The following is a 22,767-nucleotide window of genomic DNA, read 5'->3' as shown; positions in this document are numbered from 1 at the left end:
ACATAAGACAGGTGATAAATATCTACGAATTTTTTATTAATGAAATTCAAAATATAAACATAATAATGGAGTACAATTTTTTGGTAATGCAGGTCTCCTAGGGGAAAGAGAGGAATTATTTTGAGGGGTATAATATTTATCTTAATTAATTGGGGTTCAGTTGGTCTTTCCTGTGACCCTGTCGTTGCGTTCATTGGAAACATTCATCTGGAAATAGTCTTAGCTCACGGTTGGATAAAAGCTGGCCCGCAGGCCCCATGTGCCCACCCTGAGCCAGGTCATCTCCTCAGATAGTGGGCTTGGCCCGCACCATCCAGCCTGTGGTGACACAGGGTGGAGGCCCCATAGGGTTCTGTGGGGACCAAGAAGAGGTAGAGGAGCCCCCACATGGAGGAGGGTGGCCACGGGGTGATGTTGACGCTGAGCCCACGGAGGAACCATGGCCAGGGCCTCCGGGTGACCCCAGAGGTGTTGGCACCGCCCTCAGGGATACAGTGGGGCCGACGAATGAAGGAAGAGAAGCATGAGGTTGGGGACATTCAGAGGCCACTGTGCTGCGTGAGTGGCTGTAGCTCTTGCAGAAGGTAGCAAGACCTGAGGAAATGAATTTGAAATTTTAATGAATCTTGACTGAAACATTCCTCTGTGGCTACCCTGTTGGATAGCACAGGTGTGGAAAATGAGTGAACAGCTTTGTGGTGGTCTCTCCTGTGGTGGACTTTGCTTACCCGCACTGCACGCCATCCTTACTGCCCCCACACACTGTCCCCGTCCCCTGTCCTGGCTCTGGCTCAGCTGAGCAGCAGAGATTGGAAGAGGCCCCTCGGTAACTAGAGAGGAACCTATAGAAGAGTTTGGGAACTCCAAACAGATGCTTTAAAGTGGTTGAAAACAGTGGTTTTCCTTGGAAATATTTGGGACACCTCCCCACCTCTTGTTTTTGTGATGAATTCACTCTGTAAAACTTGTTTGACAAACTGAAGGTCAGCTTCCACCTGGCCCCTGAGGATTAATGAGGTCTGGCCAGCCGGCAGCTGCAGTGCAGGCCCTGCTCCGGTCTCGGGGTCCATTCGGTTCTTGCTTTTGTTCGTGGTTTTTACACCTAAGTTCCCGTGAAAGTTGCTTTCTTCCCCACTCCAAGCTAGTGTGGAGTTTTCATTTGGGAAGCAGGGTAGTGGAGTGCCTGAGTCTGGTTAGAATTCTCAGCCTGGTGGGTAGACACCTTTGCTTCCTGGAGACTCAAGCTTTGTTATTTTTTGTTGCTCTAAGATTTCAGTATTTTTCTTTTAAGTTTTAATTATTGTGGGTACATAGTAGGTGTATATTTTTATGGGGTACATGAGATATTTTGATAGAGGCAGGCAGTGTGTAATAATCACATTAGGGTAAACGGGGCCTCCATCACCTCAAAGCATTTAGCCTTCTTTTGGGTTACATCTCATTATACTCTTTTATTTTTAAATGTATGATAAATTATTGTTGACTTCTGTCACTCTGTTTCTATCAAATACTAGATCTTATTCATCTATCCACCTATATTTTTGTATCCATTTACCATCCCCACTCCCACCCCAACTACCCTTCCCAGCCTCTGGTAACTGTCCTACTCTCAGTCTCCGTAAGTTCAGTTGTTTTCGGTTTTTTTAATGGCTGTTTTCAGTTTATTGCATGAAGGAGTTACACTAGTCCAAGTTAAAAGCGGACCCCAAATGGTTACATTATACAAGCTGTGAGGTTTTTAGACTTGGGACAAGGGACAGAAAGGAAATTCTACTCATTGCAAGGAAATCCTTACTTAAGCTACGGTGAGCCACAAGCGTTTAAACCCCATGAACCTTCAGCTGATCGTCCTTAGCCAGTCCAGGCTCTACGAGGAATTGGCATAATATGTGTTCTTGCGCTGGTCACCCTGTAGCTGAATTACTTCTCCATATTCTGGATGTTCAATTACAGTACCATTGCAGGCAAACTTCTTAAACGCCTTCACTGGTTTCTTTTTGTTGTAATCATCAGCGATCCCTTGGACAGTAGTAAGGGTCTTCCTGCCATTTCTCTGTTGAATTCTTATGTGGATATAATCCTCAGTGCCAGCAGGAAGCAGGTCATCACCCTTACTTGCATCAGCAAAGGAGTTGAAAGTGGAGGTTCTGGAGAGTGGACATACGACACGATTCCCTTTCCTCAGTGGAAACGGTCTGCAGAAGGTGGCGGGCAGGGGGTACGGAACGTGGGGAAGCAAGGGGACTCAAGGGGGAGGCTGCTGAGTCCTTGGCAGCGGCTCAGTGACTGGGGCTGTTTTAATTTTTTTTTTTAGCTCCCACAAATAAGTGAAAACGTGGAGTGTTTGTCTTTCTGTACGTGGCTTATTTCCCTTAACATAATAACCTCTATTTCCATCCACGTCATTGCAGATGACAGGATGTCATTCTTTTTTATGGCTGAATAGTACTCCATTGTGTATATGTGCCACATTTTCTTTATTCATTAATCTGTTAATGGACACTTAGGTTGTTTCCAAATCGTGGTCATTGTGAATAGTACTACAATAAACATGGGAGAGCAGGTATCTCTTTAGTATACTGATTTCCTTTTTTTGGGTATGTATACAGCAGTGGGATTGCTGGATCATATCATAGCTCTATTTTTAGTTTTTTGAGGAACCTCTATACTGTTCTCCGTAGTGATTGTACTAATTTACATTTCCACCAATAGTGTACTGGTGTTCCCTTTTCTCCACATCCCCATAAGCATTTGTTATTGCCTGCCTTTTGCATGTAAACCGTTTTAACTGGGGTGAGATGATATCATTGTAGTTTTGATTTGCATTTCTTGGATGATCAATGATGTTAAACACTTTTTTGTATGCCTGTTTGCCATTTGTATGTCTTCTTTGGAGATATGTCTATTTAGATCTTTTGCCCATTTTAAAATTGGATCATTAGATTTTTTTCCTGTAGAGTTGTTTGAGCTTCTTACATATTTTGGTTATTCCTTGTCAGATGGATAGTTTGCAAATATTTTCTCCCACTCTGTGGGGTGTCTTACCACTTTGTTGATTGTTTCCTTTGCTGTGTAGAAGCTTTTTAACTTGATACGATCCCATTTATCCATTTTTGCTTTGGTTGCCTGTGCTTGTGGGGCATTACTCAAGGAGTCTTTGCCCAGACCAGTGTCCTGCAGTTTCTCCATTTCTTATCAGAGTTTGATAGTTTGAGATCATAGATTTAAGTCTTTAATCCATTTTGATTTGATTTTTGTATATGGTGAAAGATAGAGGTCTAGTTTTATTCTTCTGAGCATGAATATCCAGTTTTCCCAGCACAATTTATTGAAAAAATTGTCCTTTCCCCAGTGTATGTTTTTGGCACGTTTGTCAAAAATGAGTTCACTGCAAATGTAAGGATTTATTTCTGGGTTCTCTATTCCATTAGTCTACGTGTCTTGTTTCTATGCCAGTACCATACTGTTTTGGCTACTATAGCTCTATAATATAATTTGAAGTCAGGTAATGTGATTCCTCCAGTTCTGTTTTCTTTGCTTAGGATAGCTTTGGCTATTTTGGGTCTTTTGTGGTTCTATATAAATCTTAGGGTTATTTTTTCTATTTCTGTGAAGAACAGCATTGGTGTTTTGATGGAAATTGCATTGAATCTGTAAATTGCTCTGGGTAGTATGGACATTTTAACAATATTGATTCTTACAATTCACAAATGTGGAATATCTTTTCATTTTTTTGGTGTCCTCTTCAATTTCTTATATCATCGTTTTATAGTTTTCACTGTAGAGATCCTTTACTTCTTTGGTTAATTCCTAGGTATTTAATTTTATTTGTAGCTATGGTAAATGGGATTGTTTTCTTGATTGCTTTTTCAGATTGTTCGCTGTTGACATATAGAAATGCTACTAATTTTTGTATGTTGATTTTGTATCCTGCAACTTTACTGAATTTATTTATCAGTGTAACCACCCAACGGGTTCACCTTGCCTGCTGCTGCCTAGACAGAGCTGATTTATCAAGACAGGGGAATTGCAGTAGAGAAAGAGTAATTCATACAGAGCCAGCTGTGCAGGAGACTGGAATTTTGTTATTATTCAAATCAGTCTCCTGGAGAATTTGGGGATCAGAGTTTTTAAGGATAATTTGATGCATCAGGGCCAGTGAGTTGGGAGTGCTGATTGGTTGGGTCGGAGATGAACTCATAGGGAGTCAAAACTGTCCTTTTGTGCCGAGTCAGTTCCTGGGTGGAGGCCACAGGACCAGATGAGCCAGTTTATCGATCTGGGTGGTATCAGCTGATCCATTGAATACAGGGTCTGCAAAATATCTCCAGCACTGATCTTACGTTTTACAATAGTGATGTTATCCCCATGAGCTCAGAATCTTGCAGCCTCCAGCTGCATGACTCCTAAACCATAATTTGTAAACTTACGGCTAATTTATTAGTCCTGCAAAGGCTGTTCAGTCCCCAGGCGGGAAGAGGGATTCATTTTGGGAAAGGGCTATTGTTGTCTTTGTTTCAAAGCTAAACTATAAACTAAATTCCTCCCAAAGCTAGTTCAGCCTAGGCCCAGGAATGAACAAGGACAGCTTGGAGGTTAGAAATAGGATGGAGTCAGTGATGTCAGATCTCTTTCACTGTAATAATTATGTCAGTTATAATTTTGCAAAGGTAGTTTCATCAGTTCTGATAGTTTTTTGATGGCATCTTTAGGTTTTTCCAAATATAAGATCACATCATCTGCAAACAAGGCTAATTCAACTTCTTCCTTTCCAATTTGGAGGCCCTTTATTTCTTTCTCCTGTCTAATTGCTCTAGCCAGGACTTCTAGTGCTGTTTTTATATATAGTTGGCATAAGACGGTTTCTGGCACTCAATCTTTTTTTGTTTTGTTTTGAGAGAGAGGCTCATTTTGTCGCCCAAGCTGGAGTACAGTTGTGTGATCTCTGCTGACTGCAGCCTCCGTTCCCGAGGTTCAAGCGAGTTGCCTGCCTCAGCCTCCTGAATAGCTGGGATTATAGGTGCACACCACCATGCCCAGCTAATTTTTGTATTTTTAGTAGAGACAGAGTTTTACTATGTTATCCAGGCTGGTCTGTGGAACTTCTGATCTCAAGTGATCCGGCCACCTCGGCCTGCCAAAGTGCTGGGATTACAGGCACGAGCCACTGCGTCTGGCCTAACACTCAGTCTTAAACAGTCATTCTAGCTTCTCGTCCTGACCAAGTTTAATTTTAATTGTCTATAAATATGCACTGTAATGAAGGGTGTGTTTCTGAATAGGGAGGTAATTGCTTTTCCTGCTTGCAGTTTTAATTAAAAATTACCTCTTCCACCTACCTCACCTGTATAACAGATTGTAGAAAAGCAAGTTTATGCACTCGTCCCTGAGTTCAGGAAGCACTACTTCCTCTTCAGTAACAAAGGTACAAGATTCCATATGGTGACCTATTTTTTCAAGAGTTTTATGCAGTAAATGATCAGGGAGGGATGTATCCCGTGACATAATATGGGAGGAAATTTGTCAGTTCAACTGTGTTATTAAGGTATGTTGTCTGTGATCAACCTTTTACATTGAAGGTTACCACTGCTTCCAGTCCCATGTTTTGTTTTTTCGTTTGTTTTTTTTTTTTTTTTTTTAAGAGACAGGATCTGTATGTCACCCAGGCTAGTGGGCAGTGGCGCAATCATAGTTCACTGCAGCCTCCAGCTTATATTTTAAGTGATCCTCCTTCCTCAGCCTGGGATTACAGATGTGTGTTCCCATGCCCGGCTAACTTTTGTTTTTATTTTTTGTAGAGACAGGGTGTCACTAGGTTGGCCAGGCTCGTCTCAAGCTCCTGGCCTCAAACATTCTTCCCTCCTTGGCCTCTCAAAGCGCTGGTATTATAGTAGGTGTGAGCTACCGCATCCAGTTTAGTCCTTGTGTTTTTAGCACAGTTGACCCAAACTCCTGTAGACACAAGGTCACTCTATCATCTGTGGGAGTATCAGAGGCAGGAGGGCTGGAATCTGGTTGAGAGAGGCAGCACAGATCTCCCTGGCTGGCTTTTCCAGAACGGTTACTGCCCAGCTTGAGTCCCGAATGGCTTTTGAACCACGGGTTCCAGCCAGTTCCCTCTTCTTTGCGTAGCCTCTCCCTGAATGCACTTCCTGCCTGCCCTGATCCATTACCCTCCCTGTGGCCTGAGTAACCTTCAAACACAACTCTCCCCTATCCCCTCTGGGTAGCACTGTTGCCTGGCACTTGAGCCCCTGCCTTTTGGGCTCATCGTTCTTTCCTGAGCTGCTTCTTGAGTCCTGTTCTGTGGCAAGCTCTCTGGTAGGCACTGGGGATACAATGAACAAATATCAGTGACTGACCTTAGAGGAAAGCATTAAAAAAACTAAAAAGAGGTGGTATGATTAATTTTGTTGATATTTTCTGTAACCTAAGATGTCTACAATATTGTTTTAACGTGGCCCTTAGCCACATTTCAGGTGCTCTGTAGACATGTGCTGGTAGCTGCTGTAGTGGACGGCGCAGGTCTAGAAGCAGAGCTGGACAAGTTCAAAAAGCAGTTTTGTGCGTGTAGTAAGTCCTGGGCTCCTGTTTTCATTGTTAATTTGTGTTTCTCTAGGGGTTTATCTTTTGCAAGATTGTGAATTCCAAGAAGGCACAGGCATTGCCTTGTCCTGTTTTCCTCACCATTGTGTCAGTAATACCTTGCAGGTAGAAGGTGATCGTGCCATTTTATCCAATGAAATGCTAAGCACAGGGTGTTACGGGAAAAGCTAAGATGAGAACCTGTCACCCTGTCATGGAGGTGGGGAGGCATCAGAGTCCTTCTCAGGAGGAGGAGACCCCTCTGAACCAATGAGTTGGATCAAGGATGATATTCTCAGGAGAGAGGAGTGTGTGCACGTGCTGGGAAGACAGCAGGTGGAGGGGGAGCCACAGGTAGCTCGTTATGTTGGAAGCTTGGGGTACATGTGAAAGTGGGGGAGAATGTCAGGCGCTGACGCTGGAGAAGCAGGCAGAGCTCAGATGATCAGGTTTTTAAAGCTTGTTAAAGTTATTATTCTGAGAACATCAGGAAGCCTTATATGGTGCCTGGGCTGGGACCTGCCCCTCAAGCTGTCCTGTGTCGTCTTTTTTTTTTTTTGAGACAGAGTCTCACTCTGTTGCCCAGGCTGGAGTGCAGTGGCATGATCTTGGCTCACTGCAACCTCCATCTCCCAGGTTCAAGCAGTTCTTTTGCCTCAGCCTCCTGAGTAGCTGGGATTACAGGCACCCACCGCCACACCCGGCTAATTTTTGTATTTTTAGTAGAGACAGGGTTTCACCATGTTGGCTAGGCTGGTCTCGAACTCCTGACCTCAAGTGATCCGCCTGCCTCGCCCTCTCAAAGTGTTGGGATTACAGGCGTGAGCCCCTGTGTGTGGCCTCTTTCTTCTTTATTCATGAGGTGTTTTCTCCCTTTACACTTCCTGGCCCATGGAAGGTGCTTAGAATGGTGGCTGACTTCTAATGCTTCCAGAGAACCTGACAGGCTGGCATTGGTGTCTTCCACTGTCTGTGGGGAGGCTTAGAAAGAGGAGCGGCTTTTATTAATATTGTAAGTGTGGATCAGATCCTGCTGTAGCCAATGGCAAAGCCTGGGCAGGCCCAGATTCTGCGAGAGTGCTAGGCTGCACGGTCCCAAATCAAATGTGCTTTTCAAGAATGGCCCCTCACCTGGGACACGGAACTGTGAGCTCTGAGGAGCACAGTGAGCTGGCACCTCTATGTGTGAGAGCTGTGCTCTCTGACCTGTGGTCTAAGCTTTAGGACCTGGTGTTTCTGGCACAGCCCTGAGCACAACCTCAGTCTGCCCGCTGGTGCTGGCCGAGCCTGGCCTGGGCCCCGCAAGTCTGTGGCTGGCAGATTGGGGAGGAAAAGTGATGAGACTGCATGAGAAAGAGAATTTAATTGTGATTTTCCTGAGTTATTTACTGTTTCCAAATCCCCTTTTATATCTTGAAGGAAGTTAGGAATGGATCAGAGATGACCACTTGGGAAAATACGAGTTAACTCCATATAAGAAATCTCGACTCATCTTGTATCAGTAACTCTCTACTCTTTAGTGTGGCAGAAAAGAATGCCTTTTTTATTTAAATAAACATTTTTAGTTTTAGGTTTATAGCAAAAATGAATGGAAAATACAGAAACTTTCCAAATACCCCTGCCCCTTGACATGCATAGCCTTCTCCATTATTTTTATTTTTATTTTTTTTTGAGGCGGAGTCTCGCTCTGTCGCCCAGACTGGAGTGCAGTGGCGCAATCTCGGCTCACTGCAAGCTCCGCCTCCCGGGTTCACGCCATTCTCCTGCCTCAGCCTCCCGAGTAGCTGGGACTACAGGCGCCCGCCACCTCGCCCGGCTAGTTTTTTGTATTTTTAGTAGAGACGGGGTTTCACCATGTTAGCCAGGATGGTCTCGATCTCCTGACCTCGTGATCCGCCCGTCTCGGCCTCCCAAAGTGCTGGGATTACAGGCTTGAGCCACCGCGCCCGGCCGCCTTCTCCATTATTAACATCCCACACTACAAGTGGTACGCTGGTGACCCTCAGTGAACTGACAAGGGCACATCGCTGTCACCTATATCTTTACTTCACGTTAGGGCTCACTCTTATACATTCCAAGGGCTTGGACAAATGTGTAATGACATGATTATAACTTCTCTTTGTATTGCAGCCACTCCGTCAAATGTCTGGTGCCTTGTGATCATTTTTCCCTTTAAAATTGTCAGCACTAATCATGTCTGTTTTTAGCATCCAATAAAATTATCATCGTGGCATTAGAACTAGGGCTTACGATTCTGCTATTGAAAACTGGTTCAAAAGGTGAATTCAGGAAGGCTGGAAGTCCAGAATCCATTGCTCTGAGCAGCTGTGCTGTGTTTCGGATGATAGGTCGTTGCAGGTTTTTATGATCTAAACTCACTATGGGGTAATAATGGACACTCAATAGCAGTAGTTATTAAGTGCCAGTAGCTGTAGGGCAGGGTGCTCCCTTTAGTTTTTATAGGATAGCCTGTGATTGGCATCACTATCCCCGTTCACAAACGTTCTCTCCCTCCAGTCACAAGTCACCCTTTGCTTTTCTATGTTGTGTAAGTGGGTTAAAAGGACTTTTTACCCAGCATGTTGGGAGACTGAGGCAGGTAGATCACCTGAGGTCAGGAGTTTGAGACCAGCCTGTCTAACATGGTGAACCCCGTCTCTACTAAAAATGCAAAAATTAGCTGGGCGCGGTGGCGTACCCCTGTAATCCCAGCTACTTGGGAGGCTGAGGCAGGAGAGAATTGCTTGAACCCAGGAGGCATAGGCTGCCGTAAGCCGAGATCGCACCACTGCACTCCGGCCTGGGGGACAGAGCGAGACCCTGTCTCAAAAAAAAAAAAAGAAAAAGAAAAGAGGACTTTTTACCTTTGTATCTGTTGTGAAAGTCAAGGTGTAATTAAATTTCCAGGTGTGATTAGTCATTGAACGAATACTGTTTGAGTGTCTCCTATATGCTGGATATTGTGAGTGCCATAGACAACTGCCGTGTAGTAGCTGCTCCATAAATACTTGCTGAATATTATATATGTGAGTGCCTCTATCTAATTATTCAACCCTGCAAAGTGGGCATTGTTCCTGCTGGTTTCTGGAGAAGAAATCTGAGGCTTGGGAAGCAATAGGACCCGTCTTCTAACACAGTTTACAAGCTAATGATATTTGGATTTTTCCAAATCCAGAGTGGGGTTGCCTACACCTTGTTAGGGCTCTGTAGGGGGAAGGGGCGCAGGCACGGTGGGAGTCCCTGGCGGGCAGGCAAATCCCGGAGCCTTGCTGGTAACCAGGGAGAACTGAGAGTTCGGCTGGGGTAACTCACTTCACTGCAGAGGGCTCGCGCCCAGCAGGTGCTGTGGGCAGGAGACAGCTCGCATGCTGTGGGAGGAGGAGTTGGTTTTCAGTAATTGCCAACAAACTTCTGCTTAGTGCCGTTTGGAAACCAGTCTTCCACACCACACTGAGGGCTTGTCTCCCAGAAACAGGTGCAGAGGGACCTGGCAGAGGCAAGCAGGGCTTTCAGAGTGGCACTCAACGTGGTGCTTGCTGCTAGTGCGGTCTCAGCACAAACACGGTTTAATGACTGTATTCTCTACGTTTTAGGCTTTGGACGTGGACCGGATGGTTCTTTACAAAATGAAGAAATCCGTGAAAGCAATCAACAGTTCTGGGCTGGGTGAGTATGCATCCTTCCGTAGGGGTTTCTGCGTGGAAAACATGGCATTTGAAGTCCTGGTACCATAATATTGATGACCATTAACAAATGAGCAGCCAGACTCCTTTTTCGGGGCATGCAGATCACAGAGGTGAGCTGGGATGTTTCTTTTTCAGAAGTACGTTTTGTTTTGCCAGTCGTCTGATTCAGGTGTGGGATGTCATCCCCCGTGCTGTCTGTCCCACGTTGCGCTTCCTGTTTTCTGGAGCACAGTCCTGTGTGTACCCACTTTGTCAGCCTGGCTGATGGGGACCTGGATTCATTCCTGCCTCTGTCATTTGGTTTTTGCTGTTAATTGTGTCACAGTGCCCTTTCCGTTTCTCTCTTACCCACTCTTGCCTTTTCTAGTGTAGGAAGAAAATGAATAAATAGACAAACATAAAGTAATATTTGATGTAGATTTACACATATATATATTTTAAACCCATGCAACTTTTGGCTTAAAGATGACAGGTGGGTCACCTGTGGCATATCTTCCCTTGTACAAATCCTACGAGTGATAGAAAATATTTTTTAAAAGCCATTAAGTGACTATATAGTTTCATTCAGCAACAAGAAGGTGGCAGCCTTGGGGGACTAGAAACTGTGAGGAGTCCCTGAGAGACTGAAACGGGGCCGATGGGTTGCTAAGGGGAGCTTGCCCCCTGCTCAGGTACAGATAGAGTTTGGGTGACAGGGTGGGAGGAGGAGGGACCTGGGGTCTGCTCCTGTGGAAGTACTCAGGTCCCTTCATCTATACTGTGTCACCTCACCCTCATGGTGTCTTTCTTTAGTGAAAGGGGTGATTGGAGCAGGAGGACAGGGAGTGCCTTAGATGGTCATGGTGTCAGGAGGGAAGGGGAACGACCTGGAAGTTCACATTCCACCTGCCCACCCCTTTCCCCCTCCCCCCACAGTTACAATAGAGTGGGCACAAGCTCTAGTTGCTGCTCTTGACTCTCCCCCCATGAGAGCTGTGCCAGCCACAGTTGGGAAGAATCTATCGGGAAATCCCAAGTGCAGGATGATGTTACAGTCGGGCATTGCCAAGTGTGTTTAGGAACGAATTTGACAGAAGATGCACAGGAATCCTACATCAACAACTACAAAATGCTGCTGACCAAAATGAAAGAAGACCTGCGTGAGAAATATGTGATGCACATGGGTTAGAAGAGTCACCACTGTTAGTGTCAGGCCTCCCGAAACTGATCTGAAGATTCACCCCAACCCCAGTCACAATTAGAGCAGGGGAAACTGACAGGCCTTTTCTAAAACTGATACAGAAAGTGGCCATCCACCTCTAGCTTTTTTACCTGGGTTAAGTGTGGGGCAGGGAGCAATAATGGTAGTTTTGATTTTTTTGAACACTTACTATGTATCTTGTGCTTTCTGTACATTGTGCTAATCTTGTCAACAACTGATTCTCCTTATACAAATGAGGAACCTGCAGATCAGAGAGTTCAGGGTGTTCCCGAGGTGTCTGTGCAGCTGGAGCTCAGACCCTCATGGTCTTACTGCTGTGTCAGGGTTGTGTGCAGTGAGTGGCCCTCTCTGTTTCAAAGCCACCATGCCTTCAGTGTGTCTGTCACACGAGTGACATCTTGAAGACTTCAGTGAGTCGCTAAGAAATGGTACGCCCAGTTGCGTTGACAAGCACCAGATTTCGAAAAGTATCTAGGAAGTTTTTTTTTTTTGTACTGGGTTCACTTGGACTTTTTCAGTTTGTAACTTGAGGGATATTTGATATTCTGGTCAGACTCAAAAATGATTTTATAGTCGTATGGTGAAAAGGCAGCCCTTATCAGAAATAAAAATGAAATAATCTGCTTCTTGTGCAAACACTGGCTGTGTAGCTGCTGCTAGTCTGGAGGAGGGACTTGTGTGACTCCCAAGGCTGGCCCAGCAGCTAGCGGTGCAGCTTATGAACAGACCTGCCTTTGAAGGGAGAAGGCGCTAGTGCTTCAGTGGCAGGAGGCTGGCCTGCAGGAGTTGAACAGCACCTCTGTGTCATTTGCCTTGCTGACCCATATTGCTGAGCGTGTACCACAAACCTCATTCCTATTTCTGCCCACCCTCCAGCGTTGTTTCCTAAAATGCAGCCCCACTGGTGTTACTTCTCTGCCTAAAACTCTACAGCGTTTTTTCCTCACCCTCTTTGAAGTTGGTGGAAGTCAGTTCCAGAGCATGGGAGAGAGAAGGAAGGCCTCTTGTGGGCTTTAGGATTTTAGAGCAATTGGGATAAAGATGGTTCTCTTACTACAGAACCATCCAAAGATTTTAATGGGCTAGTAATGTGGATTGTGAGTGGTTATCGGCCTTAATCCTTTCCCAATTCATTTGTCTATGAAACTGTCCTGCCTCCCCTGATCACCCCACTGTGAGCCTCAGGTGAGTAAATGCTGCAGAACACCAGATGCGTTCCAAGCTCCTGTGCATTGTCTGGACTCAGGCCACCTGTCCCGACCCTCCCCAGCTGGACTCCTCTGTGCCCTTCTTTGAAATAACTTGCAGTTTTCCCCAGCGAGCCACATTTTGTGCCTTCTTCCCTCTGCTCATGCTTTGCTGTTTGCTTAAAATAGCATTTGCCACTTTATGAAAGAACACTGACATCCAAGGAAGTTGAGTTTGTTCAAAGTCACAAAGCTCTACAGTGACAGGGCTGGGATTTTAACGTAGCTCCTTGGGCTCATGTCCTTTCCAAGGCCCTGCACATAACAGCCTGGTGTGTGACCTTGGAGGGGGTCTCCTATTTTTGTCATCCTTTAGCCATATATTATGTCATGCCAAGTTTGAGTTATTCTAAGGTCATGAGTCTGAGTCCTGAAAAGTCCTAAGTCCTAAAACCAGAGCCTGATCCTGAAATCTTTATTTCAGAACAAGCGTTGTCTACTGCGAAGAAGTCACCTGAGGAAACGCGATACTTTCTCCTGTCATGTTGCTGACATTGTTCACAGTGTCTTTGGAACTCTTTAGAACTGCTTTTAGTAGCACGTTCTTTTGCATATATTTAGCAGAGAAGTCTAAGGATAGATTAAATTTTTTTAGAACTAGATGTCAGAAATAAGTCAGGCATATTCAAGAAGGGACTGAGTGCCGGCGACCACAGTTGGCTTAGGTGCCCTGTAACTACACAGACATGGGCTCTGAAGGCAGTTGGTTCCAAAGGAGAAGTCCCCGTAGTGTTTTGATCATGAGGATAAAGACCCAAGGCAATTCCTGTATAGGAAGAGCACTCATTTTATGTATGATAGAAAGAACAGTGAGAATAAATTAGCGTTTATGCTTCATACTGCCATATTCCCTTTCTTGTCTCATGTTTCTTAACTTCTTTGGGACCAGGATTTCCTCCACCTGCTTTCCTACTTTGTCACAGATTGGCCCCGTTTGACCCATCTCTGCCCCAGTGTCCCTCACTGCAGGCCACTGGCCTGTCACTGCTTCCTGAGTGTGTGCCAGCTGTACTTCTGTGGCTTCGCACAGCTCCACCCGGTCTGCAGACAGGCCTCCCCATCCCAGTCACCTGGAGGGGACCTGCCCTTGCCTCCCCACCCGTCTTCATCCAGACTTAGCCCTCTTTGACTTCAGCATAACCCTCTTTGACTGTCTTGTAATAGATTCTTTTTTTTTTTTTTTGTCTTTTTTTGAGATGGCGCTTCTCTCTGTTGCCCCGGCTGGGGTGCAGTGGCACGACCTCGGCTCACTGCAGCCTCTACCTCCTGGGTTCAAGCGATTCTCCTGTCTCAGCCTCCCGAGTAGCTGGGATTACAGGCATCTGCCACCACACCCGGCTAATTTTTGTAATTTTAGTGGAGTTGGGGTTTCACCATGCTGGCTAGGCTGATCTCAAACTTCTGACCTCAAGTGACCCACCAGGCTCAGCCTCCCTGTAGTAGTTATTGAGTTATTCTAAGGTCATGAGTCTGAGTCCTGAAAAGTCCTAAGTCCTAAAACCCGAGGTGTCTGTGCAGCTGAAGCTCAGACCCCGATGGTCTTACTGCTGTGTCAGGGTTGTGTGCAATGAGTGGCCCTCTCTGTTTCAAAGCCACCATGCCTTTAGTGTGTCTGTCACACAAGTGACATCTTGAAGACTTCAGTGAGTCACTAAGAAATGGCATGCCGTTGTAACAAATTACCATAAAATGAGTTGGCTTAAAATGGCACAAAGTTACCTTTCAGTTCTGCCGTGGGAAACCCAACATGGGTCTCACTGGGCTAAAATGAAGGTGTCAACAGGGCTCCTTCCCTGAGGCTCTAAGGGAAATCAGTTTCCTTTTCCTGCTCCTAGAGGCCACCTGCATTCCTTAGCTCACAGCTCCCTTCCATCTTCAAAGCTGGTCATGGCCGGTGATGTCTTTCTCACACCGCATTGCTCTGACACTTAGTTGGCTCGGGCTGCTATAACAAAATACCATAGACTGGTGGGTTAAACAACAGAAATTTATTTTCTCACAGTCCCGGGGGCTGGGAAGTCCAAGATCAGGGTGCCAGTGTGGTTGGGTTCTGATGAGGGCTGTCCTCTCCTTCCTGGTTTGCAGACAGCCGCCTTCTCCCTGTACCCTCACGTGGTAGCGAGAGAAAGCAAGCTGTCCAACTTTCTCCTCTTATAAGGACCCTAATGCCATCAGGAGGGCCTCACCCACTTGACCTCATCTAAACCTAATTATTATGCTTCCCAATGGCCCCATCTCCAAACACCATTACCTTGGGGGTTAGGGCTTTAATATATGAATTTGGGGGAAGGGATGCAATTCAGTCCCATAGCAAACACTGACTCTTCTGCCTCCCTCTTCTACATGTAAGGACCCTTTGTGATGACATTGGCCTCACCCAGATAATCCAGATAATCTCCCCATCTCATGTTCAGCTGATTAGCAACTTTATTCCATCTACAATTTCAATTCCTCTTTGCCAAGTAGCATCACATACTCACAAGTTCCAGGGATTAGGAGGTGGGCATCTGGTGGTGGAGGACATGTTATTCTCTCTACCACACCTCTCCTGAATTCTTAGGATTTGGAGGTTGAATCAGTTTCCACTGTTTCGTTCAGCTACAAATTAAAGGGTACCTAACATGCAGGCACTGTTAACACTTTAAGTATTGCTCCCGATTGTTCTCTAGCAGTTTTGTATCTGTTGATCTTTGCTCGGTGAAAGACCAATTCTGGGAGACGGTGTCGGTGTCATTTAGGATAAAGAAGACATAGATATTAGAATCCAAGAACCCTTGATTAAAAGCTAGCAATGCCACTGAAAAAGCCTGTGACATTAGGACGATTATTTTACCTTTCTGAGCCTCAATTTGCTCATGTGTAAAATGGGAATTTAATGGGTCATAGGATTGCTGGTGAAGGTTAAGTGAGATAACATGAAAAATTACCATGCATGGTTCTGGACATACACGTGGTAAGTGTGACAGCTGCGATATACCTCCTGTGTGTGTTTCTTGCAGTGGCCGCCATGCTCGTGGGCAGATAATAGGGGCCCAGTAAATACTTAGTGTTTATACATTATCAGGTTCCTGAGGTATGTTCTTACACTGCTTTCTTAGTGTAGGAGAGGTGAACTTACAATTTTAGATATAAGCGGTTTGTGTTATGACAGGCCCTGTATTCTCTTCTTTGAGGATTTATATGGATTTATGTAGAAGGAAATTTAAGATGCCTTAAAATGGAGGTTGGAAAACTGTGGCCAGACACCTGTGTTTTCACAGCCTGAAAGCTAAGAATGGTATCGTACCATCATTACCTACACAATAACCTCAGTATTGCCTCAACAACCCGCAGTGTGATGGTGTCTGGAGATGGGCCCTTTGGGAAGTAATTAGCTTTAGATGAGGGCATGAGAGCGGGGCCCTCATGATGGGGTTAGCGCCCTGCTTAAATATTTACTCTCTGACTTTCTAGGAAGAAGTTTCTGAATCCCTGCATTAGAGCAGTGGTTATAAAATTGAGAGCGTATCAGAATCCCCCTAGGGTCTTGTTAAAACAGGGATTGAGTGTCTGGTTCAGCAGGTCAGGGATGGAGCCTGAGTATTTGCTAATTGAAAAAGCTCCCAGGTGACAGCGCTGGGCTTTGAGAATCCTACCTTAGAACCCCCCATCCCCACTTTAAACACTGGACTGGGCCAAAAGGGTATCCGCATGTCCCACATGTAGCAAAACAGTAGTCTTCTTCCACAATAGCCAGTGTGTTATGTTTGCTCCCAGTCTTCAAAATGATGGCAACCCAGCCAGCTGTATTTCTGGAGAGTCTTACCTCAGGTTTGCAAAAGCAGTTGTCATAATGATTTATGAGAAACTCTTTGCCACTCAGTGATTGATTGCTATCTGACCCCTTTAAAAAAAGTTCATATTTATTTTAAAACTCTTGTCTAAAATTTCCCAAGCTCTGGCTCAGCCCAAAGGTGTTCCCTCCACACCCCAGGAAGTTGAAGCTAACATTTTTCAGCTGTTTGACATATCAGTGGGTGGAAAAATTCATCTCTATCAAGAAGGAAGCAACAAAAGATTTTCATTTTCACTTCTCTAGAATTACTCTGTCATAAGGACTTGTTAGAACATTCTTATTGAGAGTGATATTCCTACCCTCAATCAGAATATCCTAGAAAATTATCCCATTCTTGAAAGTACAAAGAAAGAAATGCTGATTTTCCCTCAAATCCTTACCATCTCCCACCTACAAAAGAAAATGAGAATACAACTTTGTGTGTGTGTTCCTGCCTGTTGTTTGCAGTGTTAGAATACGATATGAAAGTACACTTTAAATTCATACAGAAAACTATTTCTATTGTAGATATTATCAATTAGAACAAGGCAGTTCAGAACAAATATAATAGTTGAGGAAATGAAGTTTCACTGTGCAATAAGAAGATACTGGCCGGGCACGGTGACTCATGCCTGTAGTCCTAGCACTTTGGGAAGCTGAGTCAGATGGATCACTTGAGCTCAGGAGTTCAAGACCAGCCTAGGCAACATGGTGAAAACCTGTCTCTACAAAAAAATACAAAAATTAGCTGGGCATGGTGGTGTATGCCTGTAATCCCAGCTATTTGGGAGGCTGAGGCAGGAAGATTACATGAACCTGGGAGGTTGAGGCTGCAGTGAGCTGAAATTGTACCACTGCACTTCATCCTGGGTGACAGAATGAGACCCTATCTCCAAAACAGAAAAAAGGAAAATGATATTTTTTTGAAAAAGAAAAAAATATTTAAAAAAATATATAGATTGTGTCTGATTTCTACCTATTACATGAGAAAATAACAAGATCGGAATAATCCTTACTGTTTGGCAAGCTTACAGGAACTAGTACTGTGCTCTATTGTTGCGGCACTGAAAACGTGCACCGCAGAGTTTTTGGAAAGCAGTTTGGTGGTGCACATCAAGAAAAATAAAAATATTTTCGTGGAAGGAGATCCATGCACAAAGATGTTCACTGTCTTGTTGCACTGCTTATCAAAGTGAGAAATTGAATGCCTGCTATGTAAAGCTGAATTAGGATTTAGCTGCTTGCTGGAATTATGTTTATATAGCAACAGGAAGAAAAATGCTTATGATGAAATCTTCAGCAATAAAATTCAGGATACAAAATTTATGTACACCGTGTGTGTTTAAAAAGAAATAGATGATAAATGATGATAAAGAATATTGATATTCACCAACTTGAGGGTAGAAGCATAGTGGTAATAAATACTCATGAGGTATTTGTTAGAATATTTCTATTATAAAGCTAAACAAAAACTTTATGTGAATTCCATCCTTACAGTTTTGTGAGTTAGGTCCTGTTCGTTGACAGATGAGCTCACAGAGGCACTGGGCAGCGATTTGCCGGTGTCATCTAGCCAACAGTTGGAGGAGTTCAGATTCAAAACCAGGTGAGTGTACCCGTCTCTGCTTCTGACTGCTGCAGCATGCTGCCTGTTGCTGAGTCAGGAAGTTGCTAGGGGCACACTGTGGAGAAAACAAATGACAACGTGGGGAGCACCCTACGTGCCACCTGACTGAGCCATCGTAGTCCTTCTGAAAAATTCCAGGTGGTTTTGGTTGATTACAAGATCAGTGTGAGCCAGTACATGGCACATGTCCCAAAGGCGAGCCACACGTGACCTCAGTGAAGTCTTTGGTGCTTATAAAGAAGGTTGTTGTTTCATTATTTAGTTGTAAGAGCAGCATACAAAGAAGAACCTGAAAATCTTAGAGATGGAGAAATATCCTTGTAGGATGGATATCTGAAGGACATGGGGCTCTTAGTTTCGGAAGGGGTGGGAGAGGGCGTACATGAAGGGCTTTCTCTGGGCCGAGGAAGGTAGACGTAGTATTTGTTCCTCTCTAGAGGAGGCTTTCCCAAGAGCAAGCCTTGACTCAGGTATGAAGGAGAGGATAACTGGGTGAGCAGCCTGGGTGGCGAGCTGGTCGTTGGAAGGTTCTTGCAGCGGGTGGACGGCCCCTGTCTCTGAGGAAGTTGTAGAGGGAGGTGAGGACATGGGCTTGAAGGCCCTGGAGATGTCTTCCGGTTGTGAGGCTCTGGAGTCCAGCCGTCTCCCTGCTGCTGGCTAACAACAATGATTGGAATTTAGATGGTGATTTGTGGAATCCTGTCCAAAGTGACCACTGCATTAGTCATGGAAGGAAGGTACCTCTGAAGGAACGCAGAGGTCTGTGACTTAACTGACGTCCAAGTGTTGGCATGAATCATACTTCGGTTCAGAGGTATCTGCTATTTAATTTGGCCGGTGTTTATAGTCAGCCAGTCTGTGGGCCAAGCCAGTGGCCACACGCATCTGTAAGACATGGGGCTGTGGTTTCATCAGTGGTTCTTTAATCTTTTGGTTATCATAGACATCCGTAAAAATAAGAAGGCTGTTTTGGATGATCCCTCCAAGAAAAGGTACCTTTACATAATTTTGCATACACTGTTTGGGATGCACATACCCGCATAAACCTGTCCACAAACCCAACACACCAAGCGAAAAAGCTCAGACCTTGAGCTTAAATCTTCTACCCAATCAACACGATGACTTCATCTGTTTCCTCATCTGTAAAATCCTGCAGAGTTGTAAGGATGAAAGATTAGTTTTACATGTATGTCATCTCCACAGTGTTCATGGTAGCTACTGTCTGAGGCTTTAGAGACTATGCACTTTCCAAGGGCTGCTTGTCCCTGAGAGTGAGACCCCGGGATCTCATGGAACCACAGGAGTCAGCTTCCTTCCTAGAGGCTGTGCCCTGCATGGAGTTGGGTGGGGGCAGTGGTGTGTTCTTAAGTCATCACTGTGGTGAGCACGTAAGTCATGGGGTATGACATGGCAAAAATGAAGGGCTGAAATCTGCTTACCCTGGCTAAATGCACATTCTGTAATGTAGCGAATCAGATTGCTTTGCCAACATGAACTCTTCCCCCATTAAAGGGTGTGAATATAATTGGGAGTAAAATTTCTAATAGCTTGTACTCCCCATTCAACAAATGTTGAATTCACCTCTTGGCTTTGAATCCAAACACCTTGGGGTAGCCTGTCTCCAGGCTAAAGGAAAGCCCTGCCAGTTTTTCAGTGAGACCCCCTCCCCACCACCTCCAACCCCCTTCAAGCACCCCTAGGATGGAAGCAGCTCTCTGGTTAAAGAGAATGAGTCAAGCAGCTGGTAGCTCAGTTTTAGTCTCATGTCATACTACATTTTCAATGAGCAAATTCCTTTAAACGTCGTCTGCTCCAAGAAGGCTTTTCTGTTACCAGCCCCCAGAAAATGTATTCCTTTCCCCATAGAGTGCTCAGCCAATCAGTTCAGTGCAGTGACACAAAGGCAAGAAACAGAATGAGCTCTGGGGAATTCAAGGTGCTCACGCCTGTAATCCCAGCACTTTGGGAGGCCGAGGCGGGCAGATCACGAGGTCAGGAGATCGAGACCATCCTGGTTAACATGGTGAAACCCCATCTCTACTAAAAATACAAAAAATTAGCCGGGCATGATGGCGGGCGCCTGTAGTCCCAGCTATTTGGGAGGCTGAGGCAGGAGAATGGTGTGAACCTGGGAGGTGGAGCTTGCAGTGAGCCGAGATCCCGCCACTGCACTCCATCCAGCCTGGGTGACAGAGTGAGACTCCGTCTCAAAAAACAAACAAACAAACAAACAAACAAAATGCAGTAGCCCAGTCGCCACTCTTCACCCCTCTTACCTGCCTTCCACGTGTACTCCCTACAAGCAGTAGAAGCTTCACAGGGAGGTAATTGAGGTGACATTTAGTTATTCACACAGACTTTGAATCGTCATTGGAAGGATGGGGTCATTAATATAAGGCAGGATGAAAGAGGATGGGATGATCATAGACAACAGGTTTTGTGTTTTAATAGCCCACATCTTGGCCTTATTAGTGAACTCCATTGCTAGCTGCCTGTGCTGAACACCACCAGACTAGATGCATCCTGGGGTACTATCCACAAAGACTGGCGGTTTCTCAAGGAATCACATTCCAAGGGACTTCCTAGGAAACATGATGGAAATGGGTTTTGAAAGTGGAAGAAGCCTGGGGTGTTGGAGAAGGCAGAGGAAGTGGCAGGAAGAAGCCGGTGAGAGGCATCCTTTCCAGTTGCTCAGCCTGCGCGGGAGCTCGCAGGGTTTATGAACAGGGAGGACATTCTTGTTCAACCCCTTCTGGTTGTGGCTGCTTCTGTCTCGTCAAAGATGATACAGGCATACTCAGTTTCGAAGGCTGTCTCCCTCATGTTACCTTGTCCAGGGAAAGCTTTGGGAGAGAAAGACAGATTCTAATGTTATTTATTTATTTATTTATTTTCTTTTGAGATGGAGTCTTGCTCTGTCACCCGGGCTGGAGTGCACAGTGGCACGATCTCGGCTCACTGCAACCTCTGCCTCCTGGGTTGAAGTGATTCTCGTGCCTCAGCCTCCTGAGGAGCTGGGATTACAGACACCTGCCACCACTCCTGGCTAATTTTAGTATTTTTAGTAAAGACTGGGTTTCACCCTGTTGGCCAGGCTGGTCTCAAACTCCTGACCTCAAGAGATATGCCCACCTTGGCCTCCCAAAGTGCTGGGATTATAGGCGTGAGCCACTGCACCCGGCCTAATGTTCTTAATAGGCACAGTCACAGAGCACTGAAACAATCTGGCAGTTAGAGCTGATGCTTCAGAGTTCTTTATAAGTTTTTATTTATTCTTTACATTGTAATTATAAAGATAAGATAAGCTTAGTTTAGAAAATTTAGAAAGTTCAGAAAAGCACTAAACCAACCAAGTCTTGACCCTTTACCCTGATGGGATCTCAGTATCTTTATAACCAGCAGAGGCTCAGGTGAGCGCTGGGTCTGAGGCCCACCCCTGACTTGGAATGAGGCTCTGCCTCTTAGAAGTCGCATGACCCTGGGTAGGTTCACCCTCGACAGTCTGTTTCCTCGTCCACTCAGAGGAGAATAAAATAACATCTAGAAAGCACTTGGCCTGGGGCCTAGCATATAATGCCTTGCATATAACAGGTTATTGACTGCTAGCAAGTGCTCAGTTTTTCCCACTACTGTTAGCATTTTGATGTATTATCTTTTCAACCTCCTCTCTACGTTTTACTTTTTTGCAAAATTGAGACTAAATATCTAATTTTGTGTCCTGCCTTTTTTAAACTTGGCGTTCTGTTCCTACCATATTCCTATATCATGATTTTAAAAGTCAACATAATATTCCATTTTGTAGAAATACTGTTAATTTAACCATTTTCATATTGTTGGAACTTAGCACATTTTAAATTTTCACTCTTTATAAATGTTCTGTACACACATCTCTGATCACCTTGATTGTTTCCTTAGGATAGATTTCTGAAAGTGGGATTAGCCAGAATGATACACATTAGCATATTGGAAATGAAAATATGTTTTCAGACATTTAGTTGGGATGATTCTAGAAATAAAGTTCTGAAAATGGCCCTCTCTTGTGGGCTGTCCACTAGGTAGAGACCCTGTTAAGAAACAGGGATGATCTTTGATTTGAAGAAATTGCATTCCCATGAGATCACGCGCCACAAGTGAGGTTGGAAACAGGTGGCATGCAGAGCCGACAGCCGGAGGAAATGGTCTCCGCTATGCAGAGTTGTGCACAACATCACAACATTCATGTCGTGATACACATTTGAGGATTAATCGTCGTGTCATCCATCTAAGGAGTGTCTCCACCAAGCTGCTGCTGTAGAGAACATATGTCTCTCCTTAAACGCTCCCTTCACCAAGCTGTCTGCATGGAAGATTGGAATGTGGGGTGTCAGCAGATGATTTTTCCTCTGCCTGACTCCCAAGTAGCCTGCGGTCTGGCCTGGAGCAGGGGTTTGGAGGGTCTTTGTTGGGTCAGCACGGAGGCAGGGACTGGGCAGCCATGAGGCTGGTGCACCCTGCCTTCTTTCTGTTATGCTGGTTACATCACTTGGTGTTCGGGTTAATGGTACATGCACTTGACTGGAAGGTTGTACATCGTCACTATCTTCAGCTCTTAGCCTAGATAAGAGCTA

The 22,767-nt window shown here is 45.0% G+C and overlaps 1 protein-coding gene and 1 pseudogene across 4 annotated transcripts in view; one reads left to right on the top strand and one right to left on the bottom strand.

The window, feature by feature from the left end:
- ASAP2 (ArfGAP with SH3 domain, ankyrin repeat and PH domain 2) overlaps positions 1-22,767 on the top strand; it is a 203,406-nt gene that overhangs the window by 61,676 nt on the left and 118,963 nt on the right. For all 4 annotated transcript variants that reach the window (XM_033176591.1, XM_033176589.1, XM_033176590.1 and 1 more), the window contains exon 2: positions 10,179-10,251. In XM_033176591.1, coding sequence (XP_033032482.1) covers positions 10,179-10,251 — 73 coding nt within the window. The remainder of the gene's footprint in view (positions 1-10,178; positions 10,252-22,767) is intronic.
- On the bottom strand, positions 1,632-2,162 carry LOC117062756 (annotated as a pseudogene).

The sequence above is a fragment of the Trachypithecus francoisi genome, unplaced genomic scaffold (assembly GCF_009764315.1).
Source record: "Trachypithecus francoisi isolate TF-2019V2 unplaced genomic scaffold, Tfra_2.0 Lachesis_group17, whole genome shotgun sequence".
Taxonomy (NCBI): domain Eukaryota; kingdom Metazoa; phylum Chordata; class Mammalia; order Primates; family Cercopithecidae; genus Trachypithecus; species Trachypithecus francoisi.
This window is presented reverse-complemented; position numbering and strand designations above follow the sequence as displayed.